At 40.0% G+C, this 14,031-nt stretch overlaps 1 protein-coding gene across 3 annotated transcripts in view; it reads left to right on the top strand.

The window, feature by feature from the left end:
* The window catches only part of LOC129774998 (ubiquitin carboxyl-terminal hydrolase 8), a 31,375-nt gene that overhangs the window by 17,007 nt on the left and 337 nt on the right, over window positions 1-14,031 (top strand). For all 3 annotated transcript variants that reach the window (XM_055779132.1, XM_055779131.1, XM_055779133.1), the window contains 6 exons: window positions 6,679-6,809; window positions 6,864-6,963; window positions 7,031-7,147; window positions 7,209-7,418; window positions 13,433-13,794; window positions 13,859-13,976. In XM_055779132.1, coding sequence (XP_055635107.1) covers window positions 6,679-6,809; window positions 6,864-6,963; window positions 7,031-7,147; window positions 7,209-7,418; window positions 13,433-13,794; window positions 13,859-13,967 — 1,029 coding nt within the window. In that variant the 3' untranslated portion in view covers window positions 13,968-13,976. The remainder of the gene's footprint in view (window positions 1-6,678; window positions 6,810-6,863; window positions 6,964-7,030; window positions 7,148-7,208; window positions 7,419-13,432; window positions 13,795-13,858; window positions 13,977-14,031) is intronic.

Below are 14,031 nucleotides of genomic sequence, written 5' to 3'. Positions count from 1 at the left end.
AGAAATCTGTAAAATACAGAATATTCTGTATATGTTGCAACCCGGATGACAATGGTATTCGATACTCTTCGTGCGGTACACCCAACATAATTGGACTCTGAACGGGCGTTTTCCTCTTTTGGAAATTTTGTTAATGAGATCCGATCGAGATTAGAAGTCAACCAAATTAACATTCTCTGTGTCCTTAAGTATTACTTTAACACTAGGTTTACACGTCATTTTCACGCATTTCGAATTGTATATGGAAAATTACAAAAATCGGCTGCATTTATATTCCATCTCCACATATTCCACTTTTATGAATTGATCGAGGTAAGTAATTGATCGCGTGTTCGTAGAGATAGGTATATAAGAAACGTCCGCAAACCTAGTGTTAATCAGCAAAAACTTGCAAAATGTTTATTTGTAAACTGATCATTATAAATAAAAGTCGTTCCTTCATTTTAAATTTTAGTAGGTTTTTTACCGATAATTTACCGGTTTTACCGGTAATAAAATTTTCATTACCGAATAACCGGTTATTGAAATTTTGGCACGGTAATGCAATCCCTAATGGGAAATATTGTATAGGGTACTAAATAAAACATTTTGACAGTAGCACCATATATTTGAGTCCTTATATGGTACACCATAAGATCTATGGTGAAAAAGGATCTTTTGGTTTTTTTCACGCCATTCCCAATAGCTTTGAGACAAAAATATGAAAAAATACTGAAAGTACATCTTACTTAGGTGTGTCGATGAATATCTTCAAACTATTTTTCATCAAAAAATCTAATAATAAAAAGAAAATTAAATACGCAGTACAAAATAATTTTATATATATTAGGCTGTCAAAAAAGTCCTGCGGTATTTTTTTTGAATTTTCATATGTTCATAAGATTAGTTACAATCATCTGTTTTAAGTCAAATATGCGCCGTTTTGTTCGATGACTTGTTCCCAACGAGATGCCAGCTTCATAATACCCCTGTTATAGCTGCTCGCTTCCTTATTGGTAAAAAACTCGGATAGCCAATTTTCCCAGGCCTCTTTTGTGGCTAACTTCTGACTACCTAGCTCGTTCGCCATGGACAAAAACAGGTGGTAGTCACTTGGTGCAAGGTCCGGACTATACGGCGGATGCAAAAGAACTTCCCATCCGAGCTCCCGGAGCTTCTGGCGCACCACCAAAGAAGTGTGTGGCCTGGCGTTGTCCTGATGGAAGACAATGCGGCCTCTGTTTATCAAAGATGGCCTCTTTTTCATGAGTGCTACCTTCAAGCGGTCCAGTTGTTGGCAGTACAGGTCCGAATTGAGCGTTTGGCCATAGGGAAGCAGCTTATAATAGATTATTCCTTGACAATCCCACCAAACACACAGCAGAACCTTCCTGGCCGTTAATGAGGGCTTGGCCACCGTCTGAGCCGCTTCAGCGGGCTTCGACCACGACCGTTTGCGCTTCACGTTGTCGTAAGTGACCCACTTTTCATCGCCAGTCACCATCCTCTTCAGAAACGGGTCGATTTTGTTGCGATTCAGCAGCGATTCACATGCGTCGATACGGTCAAAGATGTTTTTTTGCGTCAACGTGTGTGGCACCCATACATCGAGCTTCTTTGTGAATCCAAGCTTCTTCAAATGGTTAATAACGGTTTGATGACTTATCCCCAGCTCTTGGCCGATGCTACGGCTGCTACTATGCCTATGCCGGTGGCGCATCTTCGACGACCTCTACACCAGAACGAAAACGTTGAAACCATCGTTGTGCGGTGGAAATGGAGACTGTATCGGGTCCATAAACTGCACAAATTTTATTGGCAGCTTGAGATGCATTTTTGCCTTTGTCCATAGTAGTACTGTAAAATATGTCGGATTTTCTCTTTATTTTGCTCCATATTTGCGACACTATAACTCACGAACGACGTAACCAAACAAAACACTGTCAAAGACTATATTATAGCGCTATATTAAATACCTTTCCAACAAGCTATAGTATGACTCGATACAATGAATACAACTAGAACTACGCGCTTACAACGACACCTCGCGGAAATACCGCAGGACTTTTTTGACAGCCTAATATTACTGGCATTTTGATATTTTGAAAAAAAATATGACTTTGATACCCACTTCTGCTCTGATTTTTATTTAAATGTGTCTTTATTTCTACATGTGGCGTAATTTTTCCTGAATTTTTAAGAGCATTGCATCGACTGCATTAATATTTTTGTTTTCTTGAAATCGATTATTTCATTGTATTCGTGGTTTTCAATTGTAAGATTAAAATAAAAAAAATTAAAAACAATTCGGATTTTTTTAAGTGTTCTTCTCATTAATCCGAATGATCTTTCCACAAGGACTTTATTTTTTCTCACAGAGCTCTATCGTACTACTGACTCCTATGAATTTGGTAAACCATCTAAATCCAATGTAAAGATAACCTCATGTATTTTAAGATACGAGAAAAACAATTGCACAGCGCAATGCTCTAAATATACCGACAAAATTTAGACATATGAAAAGCAAAATTTTAAAAAAATATTAGAGCAGTAATGGGTCTCCAAATTCAAAATAAATTAAAAATGCCCAAAGGCCAAAAAACATTTTTTTTGCGCAATTCTTCTAAAAATTCAAGAAAAAATTACGCTACATGTGGAAAAAAAACACATACGAATGCATTTAAATAAAAATTAGAGTAAAATTGCGTCTCAGAGTAATTTTTTTTCATGATTTCGAAATGCCTGAAAATATATTTATATTTTTTTTTTACCGCGAAAAACACTCTAAAAATTCTGAAAAAAATCACATATACTTAAAATAGACGTAGGAAGAAATTTCAATACAAACTAGAGTAGTACTGAATCTCAAATTAAAAAAAAAAAATTTAATTTAATTTAAAATAAAAATAAAAATTAATTTAATTTTTTTTTTACTGTTTGATTTTCTGATGAAAAAGTTTTTTTAAAATATTGATCGATACACCTAAGTAAGATGTACTTTCAGTATTTTTTTTCATAGCTTTGTCTCAAAGCTATTGAGAATGGTGTGAAAAAAATGAAAAGGTGCATTTTTACCATAGATCCTATGGTGTACCATATAAGGCCTCAAATATACGGTACTACTGTCAAAATGTTTTTAGTACCCTTACCCAGCCAGACTCTTTGGAAATATAAAAACAAAAATTGTTGTACCGCGCAACACTGAAAAAAATCACACATATCTAAAAAAGCCGTAGAAACACATTTAAATATGAATTAGAGTAGTACTGAATCTCAAAATCCCAGAATTTTTTTTTCAGAATTTCAATATTTTTTTTAGTATTAAAATTTTTGATGATTTTTTTAAATAATTTTTCTCGATACACCGTAGTAAGATGCAGATTCAGTATTTTTTTTTAAATTTTTATCTCGAAGCGTTTGAGGATGGCGTGAAATAAACGAAAAAGTACGTTTTTCACTATAGATTAACAACCACATAGGGGTTCAAACAAACCGTCAAAATTTCCTATTTGATATCCTATACAATATTTGCCATACAGCTAGTGATTTGGTTTGGAGCACTTTTTACTCCCTTACCCGGCCAGGCCCTTTATCAGCGAAACCGAACCTCAATTTGCTGGGGATATCTCCTCTGGCAGTCGCCTTACAGAATATCAGGCCTGGGAGATGTCCAAAACTCGTCTTCACGTACGTTTCGTCATCCATCAGCATGAAACCCTGGTTCTTTGTCAAAACCTTGTTCTACAACTTTTGAGTACGTCTTCAGCTTCAGCGTTTTGTTTGATTGATTGCCATCCGAACAAAAGTTATACTTTACGGAAACGTTTCAGCACTCATACTCGGTCGTTTTAGCTACTTTCAGCGATTTCGCGATTTTAGTGCTGACCACACCGGATTTCTAATCTGGGTGTTCAAAATCAAATTTCTTCTTTCGGCTTCCATCCTGCGTATTTTGACGTAGGACTACGTCTTTCATTTCTATACCGGGTGTAAAATCAAAGTTTCGAAAACAAAAGCGTTACGCCGGAGACCGAGATTTTGAGCGTTAATAGCTCCTAAACAACTGAACGAAATGGTATGATAAACACTTCATTCGAAAGATAAAATGTCTACGCGTTCTATACTTGTTACTTTCTGATCCAAAAACTTGTTTCAATAGTCTTAAAATTGCTTTCAAAACAGGCTATTGAAATCACCAATCGGTATATAAGCGAGCGCCGCTCGGAAATCCACTCAGTTCTGATTGAACAGCGATTGGAGCATGTTGTCGCTGTTGTGGTGAAGCTCTTCGTTTATCATGAAAGCGCGAATGAACGGTGTCACCAAGAGCCTGTTTGTGCACCTTAGGCCAGAAGGGAATCCATCAGAAGGAGAGTGATGCCACAAACGGTTCCCCGGGAAGATCTCGAGGCAGGCGCTACACACACACACACACGCGCGGAATTCTTTCCGTTTGGATGCCATTCAGCATCGAGAAAGATCCGGAAAATAAGCTGCCAGTTCCTCTGGGAATTTAAAAATGCATTCATGTGACAGAGTTTATTTGAATGTTTTCTATCCATGTAACACTGTGACCAAATATGTTTCAATCAAGTGCTATTAACAGATGGTTATCGAGTTAGCATTAACCACTGGTGGGCTTCCAGTATCGAGGAAAATGTGGAAATATCTAATCGTTACTGAAAATAATCTGCCAATTCCTCTGGGAATTTAAAAATACATTCATGTGAAAGAGTTTATTTGAATGTTTTCTATCCATGTAACACTGTGACCAAATACATTTGGTTTTGTGATTTTTCAATCAATCGCAATTAACAAAATAGCTTCTGAAGATTATTCTTCCCCATCAGTAGGATGTTTCCGTATCCAATATTGTATGCGCCCGCAATCGATTATTGCTCAGTCGCCGAAAGTTCCGAACTCAAAGAGTTCATTCCCCTCTAGTTTGCCTTCCAAATTGCCATCGTAAATCACGCCTTCTCTCGATTCAATCACGCACAAAAAGCATACTTAAGCGATATTCTGGTGGTGAGATGCATTCATTTTTCGTGAGGACATCGTCAAGACAACATCGTTGCTGAGGGTGCTGGACGGCGAAGGATCGAGATCTGCCCTGAAACTCAAGCAGTTTGTTTAAACCTGTGAGGGAGCACAGAGAAGCCGATCCTTCAGGAGAAGAGAAGGTGACCATCAAAGCAGCCGCTACACACACACATACACGCACGGAATTCTTTCCGTTTGGATGCCATTCAACATCGAGAAAGATCGGGAAAAAAATCTGCCAGTTACTCTGGGAATTTAAAAATACATTCATGTGAAAGAGTTTATTTGAATGTTTTCTATCCATGTAACACTGTGACCAAATACATTTGGTTTTGTGATTTCAATCGCAATTAACAGGATAGCTTCTGAAGATTATTCTTCCCCGTCAGTAGGATATTTCCGTATCCAATATTGGATGCATAAAACCTTGTGCCTCCAACGTAACACTCTCGTTATCGAAGTCCCCCAAATATTCATTCATTCAGAATGAATTCAGATTCAACTTCAAACAAATGATCTCTAAATCAACGATAGTCCTACGTCACCCTTGCGGTTATACCATAGATATAACCCACTTCCTGTTTTTTTCCAAACAATCGAACAATCGAACAATCGAATTAATAAAAATGAACGAACTACATTTCTTCATCAACTAATAGTAGCGATTCAAATCATAAAGGCCCAACTGACATTCTGCCAGATACTGAACCTTCAGTGTTATCAACTTCTGAACATACATAAACTTGATTACGATTTAGTTTCACTCTCCGCCAAATATTAGGTGTTTATTATTCTGAAAGATAAAATTATATTATTTGAACTTTTATCTTTGATTATAAATATATTAAAAAATATTAAACACAAATTACAACAATTATTCAAACACTGGTTCGGTCAAAAAAGTTAATAAATAAAACTCAAGTTACGAAATCGTTGGCTCTTTTTATAGGAGAAACATCTGACAGCATGGGGAAAAGTGCAGTGCAGAAAATTCATTTTTATTGACTCCACATGACCCAGGTTAGAACCATTGGTGGCGAAAACAGGTTTAGTTTTAGTTTCACCAAATAACATTCATTTACATTTACATTTCCAGAGGAACATTATCTTTATTATGAGTTAAATGAAAAGTGCAATTAAATTATTTCCAATTAAAAAAAAACAGAAAAGATAAGACACGAGACAAATACAAATAGTTACTAGATTCATACAACATCGGCCATCCTTTTCTATTTTCGAGCTCGGTAAAATTTCATCAAAACGGTGCAACTAATCTTTACGCAACGAACATTTATTTATGTCTACTTCAAATCGACGGACGAAAGCAGAAAACAACACGTGTAAAGAGATTACAGTAGTCCCGGGCACTGCAAAAACTTACCAAATGCCATTCTGATTACACCATGAACACCAGACTAATTTTTCCCCGTTTCCCTTATGGGGTGCCCTTCCGATGTCCAATGTGATGCAAATTTTTCGCGTTTTCTATCACCATCAAAACGGAACCTGGTAAATTGTATGACGTACTCTACAACGGATTTGTTCATGTTTCTCTTTGTTGTGCCAAACACTGGAATTTTTGTTGTTTAATTTGATTAGTTTTTCATTGCTTGGATTTTGGATAACGTTGTTCTGTTTTTTTACACTTCCACGCAGGGATTTGGGTTAACTGGTCTCAAGAACTTGGGAAACACGTGCTACATGAACAGCATCCTTCAGTGCCTGAGCAACACATTTTTCTTGAGAGACTTTTTCGTCGATGGCAGCTTCAAACAGTATCTCAATAGGTATATGTTTTACGCTAAAAATCATATAATAAAAATAAATGAATAGTTTCATAGGAACAACAAAACGCAGGGGAAAATTGCAGAGGAAGTCGCCGCGGTAATAAAAGCTCTGTGGACCGGCCAGTACAAGTGCATTGCTAGTAAGAATCTGAGGGTGAGAAAAAAATTGTTTTTGGTGTTGTGTTGTAAGAAATGAGAATATTGTTTGTGCTTAATTTTAGTATGTGGTTGGGCAGTATGAACGTCAGTTTGGAGGAATTGAGCAACAAGATTCTCATGAATTCCTAACCATTTTGATGGATTGGCTTCATTCTGATCTGCAGACCGTAACAATGAAGGTGGGTCTTCGGATACACGATTTCTTCGATGAATATGAATGCCAACAACTTTTTTTTTCAGCTGGAGACAAGTCTTGAAAATCGGCCGGCGTCCGAAAAAGCTTGGATAGAATATTTGAAAGGCAAAGAGAGCTATATAGCAAGGCTATTTTACGGTCAAATAAAAAGTACAGTAAAATGCGTAAGGTGTGGGAAGGAAAGCGCTACATATGAATCTTTCTCCAATCTCAGCCTTGAGTTACGCCCGGACTCCAATCGATGTGATTTGAGCGTGAGTACTGTGTTTGTCGATATTAAATTACACTGATACCTTATTGTTGTAAGAAAAACGCAAACAAAGGAAAAACGACCGTTTCACACAAATGTCTAATACCGAATGACAGATTTTATTATTCCAATTAGAAAAGAGAAACTGAACAAATTGTCTAGAATAATTTCATTTACGTTACTTGTTTAATTCGTTACATGCGATTTATATCTACACGCAACACTCCTGCTCAACGAAGACAACTATCGCTTTCCACGTTACCTCGGATGCCAACTGCATTTCGATGCCTTTCCAGCTTGATCCGCTCTAACGGCTTCGTCATCAGGGCGGGTTCCATTTCCGTGGTTGGTAGATATTGCAGATCAATTAATCCTTGTTGACGAAGATCTTTGGTGAAGGCGTATCGCATTTCGTATCACTATGTTTAGACCTCCTTCCCAAACGATCGGATTCCACCATCTTGATACACGACTGATTGTCCTCCCACACGACGATTGGGTATGCTGGTTCTTCGTCGATGTCCTGCAGAAGTTTCCGCATCCACAACAGTTCTTGGCATCACTAAGCCAATGCAACAAACTCGGCTTCTGTTGAAGAGAGAGCAACACAGGTTTGTTTGTGGGTGCCCCAACTTACCAGTCCGCCACCAAATTTTATCAGGAAGCCAGAGTTTGATTTACGATCTCCTGCCCAATTTGCATCGACAAGACATTCCACGTTTTTGTTCCGGATCCTAGATGTAGAGAAAGGTCCTTGGTTGACTTGAGGTATCTCAGTCAGTGTCTTAGAATATCAACAAATATTCACGAGAAACGAATATGATTTTGTTCCAGTGTAAATGCCTTTTTTTTAGCTTAAAACACACTGCCCTCATCATATTGATGACAATAACAAACAAGTTCATTTTGTTCATATCGCTGTTGCATGAGCAAATTTTCTATAATGAATGAATGCGACATTGAGTGGGGTTCATAACTTCGCTGTTATTTATACTTTGGATATCAAAAGCAACAAATTGATATTCATCACATCCGAAACGATATTCGTTCTGGCAGTGAATTTAAGTTCAAAATAAATTTTATTTGGCGAGACGGTAGCAACGGCATATGCAGAATGGATACAATGAGTGGTTTTAGCTACCGTCAAGTCATTTGCGACAACGGGAATTTCATAAGGTATTTCCGATTACGGCATCCAGCAACTGCAAAACCTAACCGCACACAGCAGCCTCAGGTTAGAAGTTAACAACAGCTGATATTCATTTGGCTTTAATGAAATTCAGTTCTGACGTTTCCGATAATCAAGATGAAAATGACACTGGGTGGAAAAAATAACCATCAAAACATATTGAAGTACAAAAGTTCATTTGCTCATATTCAATGGTTGCCTGGATCTGTCATTTTAATTTTCGTTTGGAAATATATAGGTTTTCGATGCAACCTAGCCGGAAAATCTGTGCAATTTTCTGGTTCCAGACCCGTGCCGATTGTTTCAGCAGCATTTATGCGTTTCAAAACTTTATTAGCTTCAGTTTTGAATCCAGGGGGTGGTCGTTTGTAGATTTCCTCGTCCAACTCGGCATACAAAAAAGCAGTTTTCATATCCATATGCTGTACCAGCATGTTGTCTCGTGCGGCAATTGTGAGTGAAAACCTCGTCGTAGTCTGTCCCGTATTTCTGAGTAAAACCTTGGGCTACCAACCTGGCCATGTATCGCACGATATTGCCAGTTTCGTCAGGTTTCTTCTTGAATGTCCATTTGCACCCTACAGCTCTTCTTCCGGGAGACAGATCTACCACCTCCCATGTTTGGTTGTCCAGTAACGACTGCACCTCTTCTGACAGCGTTTTTCCAAGCTTCTGCTTCTGAGCATTGCGTTGGTTCGGAATAATTTCTTGGTTCATAGCAAATAGTACTGGTGACACTAGTTATTTCTGTATAACGTTTGGCTTTGTTCCCTTCGTGGCTCTCGTGGATCGTCGCACTTCGTCTGGTGGCTCGACATTCACATTGGCTTCATCATCGCTCTCGATAATTTGACTCGGATCTTCAATATCATCGCTTTCGTCGTTTTCGGATTTGCTCCCAGCAGCAGTATCATCACCATCATATCCGTCGTCGTCTTCTGCTATTTCACTGTAGTCGTCTTTTCCATCGGTTGTATTGAATGCGGTGGACTTCAATCTCGAAAAGAATTCAACTTTGTTCACCTCCTGAATATTTTCGATGGGATTTCCTCGTTTGCCATCGACAAACGTTGCGTCTCGGCTGATGTAAATTTTTCGTGTTGCTTTAACTAGAAATCGGTACGCTTCATGGTCTTGGGAGTATCCGACAAAAACTAACCTATTTGCTGCAGGCTGAGCTTCTTCCTCTGTTGTTTCGGGATGTGTACCCAGGCGCTGTTACTAAAAACTTGAAGATGACTAACGTCTGGTTTTCGATCGTGCCATAGTTCGAATGACGTGAATGTAACGGATCTTGATGATGATATATTTTGCAAATATACAGCCGTACTCAATGCTTCCGCCCAATAGCAATGGGGCAATCCGGAATCAAACAGAAGGCATCTACTCATTTTGAGCAGATAACGGTTTCGGCGCTCCGCAACTTCGTTTTGCTGTGGAATATACACGCAGCCGTGTATTGTGCCTTGATCCCTTCTTCTTCTTCTTCTTCAATGGCACTAACGTTCCTAGAGGAACTTCGCCGTCTCAGCGTAGTATTACTTGCGTCATTTTTTATTAGTACTTAGTTGAGATTTCTATGCCAAATAACACGCCTTGAATGCATTCTGAATGGCAAGCTCTAGAATACGCGTGATCACAGTGCAAGTCGAAGGAAATTTCTTTGACGAAAAATTCCCCCGACCAGAACGGGAATCGAACCCGAACACCCGGCATGTTAGTTATGACGCTAACCACTCGGCCACGGGAGCACACAATCAATCCTTGATCCCTTCTCGTCGGTAAAACGAACGTAATATTTCACTGCTGTATTCTCTTCCTTGATCGGATCGCACAATTTTTGGTTTACAGACAAATTGAGTTCTGACCGCCTCGATGTATTCTTCTAACTTTTACGCTACCTCCGATTTCTCTCGCAGAAAGTACAGTGTGCAATACACCATGGTTTTTTACGCGGTTTTTTATGAGGTTTTTTTTCGCGAATTTTCCAACTAACGCGGTTTTTTACGTGTTTTTTTTACGAGGTTCGTATCCCCCCGGGGAAAAAACCTGGGTGTACCTCAAACTGTCATCAATAGCGGTCATGGAATATCTGAACCCACTCACCGAAGGTACTTCTACTGTTCCACACAAATCCGTGTGTACTATGTCCAATGGCGTCTTCGTACTCGACTCCGATTCCTTGGGAAATGGTGTATTTGAGCTTTTACCCTTACAGCAACATTCGCAAGTTTCGTTAATTCTGCACTAGTGGATCTTTAATCTGCTGACTAGGATGTCTCTCTCTCCATTCTGAATATCGCGTTGAGATCACGATGGCCTAACTTCTTGTGCCACTCGTGTTTGCAGCCCTTTTTGTGGTTTCTATTCGCCAACATGATGACTTCATTCGGTTGCTTCAAATAAAGGGTGTGTCACATCAAATTGCATCACAGGAAAAACGCTGTATAAATTTAATTTTTAGAAATTATATTTTCAGCTTTCGCTTATAATCAGATAAGAGTGTATAGATCACGTTGGCCATGCTTCACTGTCAATTTTTCGTAAATTTGGAAAAATGTCGTCGAACGAAAAAGAGCGTCGTGAATTAATCTTGTACACTCATTTCGAGAATCCGGAGTTGTCACATCGGGACATCGGTAAGATGCTGGGAATCGTCAGATCCACGGTCAGCAGAGTACTAAAACGATACTTCGAGAACCTAACCATCGACCGGAAGGTGAAGAACGGCAAAAATGGATGCTCCGTCAGTGAAAAAGATCACAAGCGCGTAGTTAAGCAGTTTAGACGTGATCCGAGAAGTTCGGTCCGGGATGTCGCCAATAAGCTGAATTTGTCAAGTTCATTCGTCCAGCGGACCAAGCAGCGGGAGGGCCTGCGTACATACAAGGTTCAGAAGGCTCCTAACCGCGACGAAAGGCAAAACATGGTGGGGAAGACGCGAGCCCGGAAGCTGTACACCGAAATGCTGACGAAGCCGCATTGCCTGGTAATGGACGACGAAACCTACGTCAAAGCGGACTTTCGTCAGCTGCCGGGCCTGTTGTTCTTCTCCGCAGAGGACAAATTCAGCGTTCCGGAGGAGATTCGCAAGCAGAAACTATCCAAGTTTGCCAAAAAGTACATGGTGTGGCAAGCGATCTGCTCTTGCGGAAAGCGGAGCGCCCCCTTCGTGATGACCGGCACGGTAAACGGGCAGGTTTATCTTAAGGAGTGCCTACAGAAGCGCTTACTACCATTATTGAAGCAGCACGAGGGCCCGATCATCTTCTGGCCGGATCTCGCTTCGTGCCACTATTCAAAGGACGTGTTGGAGTGGTACGAAGCCAACGGGGTCACCTTCGTGCCAAAGGAAATGAACCCGCCCAACGCGCAGGAGCTCCGCCCAATAGAGAAATATTGGGCGATTATGAAGCAGGCCCTCTGGAAGAATCCAAAAGTTGTCAAATCGGAGGCGGACTTCAAGAGAAAATGGATTTCTGTTCAAAAAAACCTACAACATGACGTTGTACAGAACCTTATGGACGGGGTAAAGAGGAAGGTGCGAGCATACGGGCTTGGGCTCGAAGTATGAATAAAAAGAAAATGCCAAAAGTTGTTTAATAGTTTTTATTTTACTGTCTAAAATTTTCAAAAGGATCGGTCTACTGGGCGAATTTCTACAGCGTTTTTTCCGTGATGCAATTTGATGTGACACACCCTTTAGTACAGACCTTGCTTAAGCGTTGCTGAGGCAGCCGTTTGTTTGCCATACATCACTCTGCAACCGCTAATATCAAAAATAACAGTTGCGTTTTCCTGTGCTAACGATGGGACTGACAATAGGTTCATCGCCAACGTAGGCGTATAAAGTGCTTTGCTCAACTTAAGTTTGGTTTGTTTACCTTTATCATCGTAGCACTGGATAACGCCGGGACCTTCTCCTCGAGCGATTGCTTGTTTACCATCAACAAGTGTAACTTTTTTCACATCACTCTCGTACAGAGAAAATCGCGGCTCGCGACAGTGTACATGACTACTCGCGCCCGAATCCACGACCCAAGGCTTATCACCACTTGCTTCTCCTTGCTCTTCGATTAGAAACGCAAATGAATTTTCTTCTTTCTTCACAGGAGGATTTCCCTGCTTTTTCGGCTTCGAATCTTTTTCGTTATCCCGAATAAATTGTCGACACTCTCTCTGTATGGGGCCTGCTTTCTTGCAGTAGTGACAGACTATCGTTTTCTTATTCTTCTTGCCCTCTTCTACCTTCATCGTGGAATTCGTTTCGATACCCAGCCGTTTTGCAGCTTCGTCTAGGAGTTTCCGTTTAGCAAGATCCAGGGTCAGGTCAGGGTCATCTGACCGACTTTCAAGAGCGGTAGTCAAGGTATCGAACGTACTTGGGAAACTCCTCAAGATCATCGCGACCATTAGATTTTCCTCCAGCTTCTGTCCGGCATTCGCAAGGCTACTGAACAATTCCTTCATAACGACAATATGATCGACCATATCCTCTCCTTCCGTAAAATGCTTGTCGCAGATTCGCTTCAAAAGCGACACTTTTGAGGTTAGGCTAATCTTTTGATGATGGTTTTGGAGCGCCGTCCAAGCTTCCTTCGTGGTTTTCGACGGACGGATCAAAGCATGTTGATTGTCTTCTATTAGCAACCCGATAGTTGACCTGGCCTTGGCATCTCCTGTTTTCCAATATGTAGCGCAGATTTTATTATTTCAATTAGAAAAGAGAAACTGAACAAATTGTCTAGATTCATTTACGTCACTTGTTTGCTTCGGTGTATGCGATTTATATCTATACGCAACATTTATGTCGTTGCTTCAATTCACAGGAATGTTTGGATATGTATTTCAACGGCGAACACATACGGGGTTGGAGTTGTCCCCAGTGCAGAAGCAATCAGGATGCCATAAAAAAACTGGATATCTCCCGGCTGCCGTCGATACTGGTTATCCACTTCAAACGGTTTTATGCCGATCCGGACTCGATGACAACTGTGTACAAGAAAAAGCAAAACTACGTAAAATTCCCACTATCAGAGTTGGATATGTCGACACATATCGCTCCATCTGAGTTGAATCGCAATCAAAGGCTGAGAAGTCATCGGTATCATCTGTACGGCGTTTCGAACCATTATGGTTCGATGGAGAGTGGACACTACACAGCGTTTTGTCGCAATTCAGAATTTCAGAAGTATTTTTACACAATATGTATTTTAGAAACGCACGGTGTTTTACAATTTCTTTTTCATGTTCAGATGGTACAAATTCGATGATCACACCGTTTCGAGCCTTGACACGTCGGATGTATGTTCCAGTGCAGCTTATATTCTATTTTACTCGTTGAAACCGACGTCCGACATGTAAATACAAGAGGTAAGAAGGTGGCCAAACAGGTATGACAATTACTAGCGCATTCTCTTCACCTCTT

The sequence above is a fragment of the Toxorhynchites rutilus genome, chromosome 3 (assembly GCF_029784135.1).
Source record: "Toxorhynchites rutilus septentrionalis strain SRP chromosome 3, ASM2978413v1, whole genome shotgun sequence".
Classification (NCBI taxonomy): Eukaryota; Metazoa; Arthropoda; class Insecta; order Diptera; family Culicidae; genus Toxorhynchites; species Toxorhynchites rutilus.
This window is presented reverse-complemented; position numbering and strand designations above follow the sequence as displayed.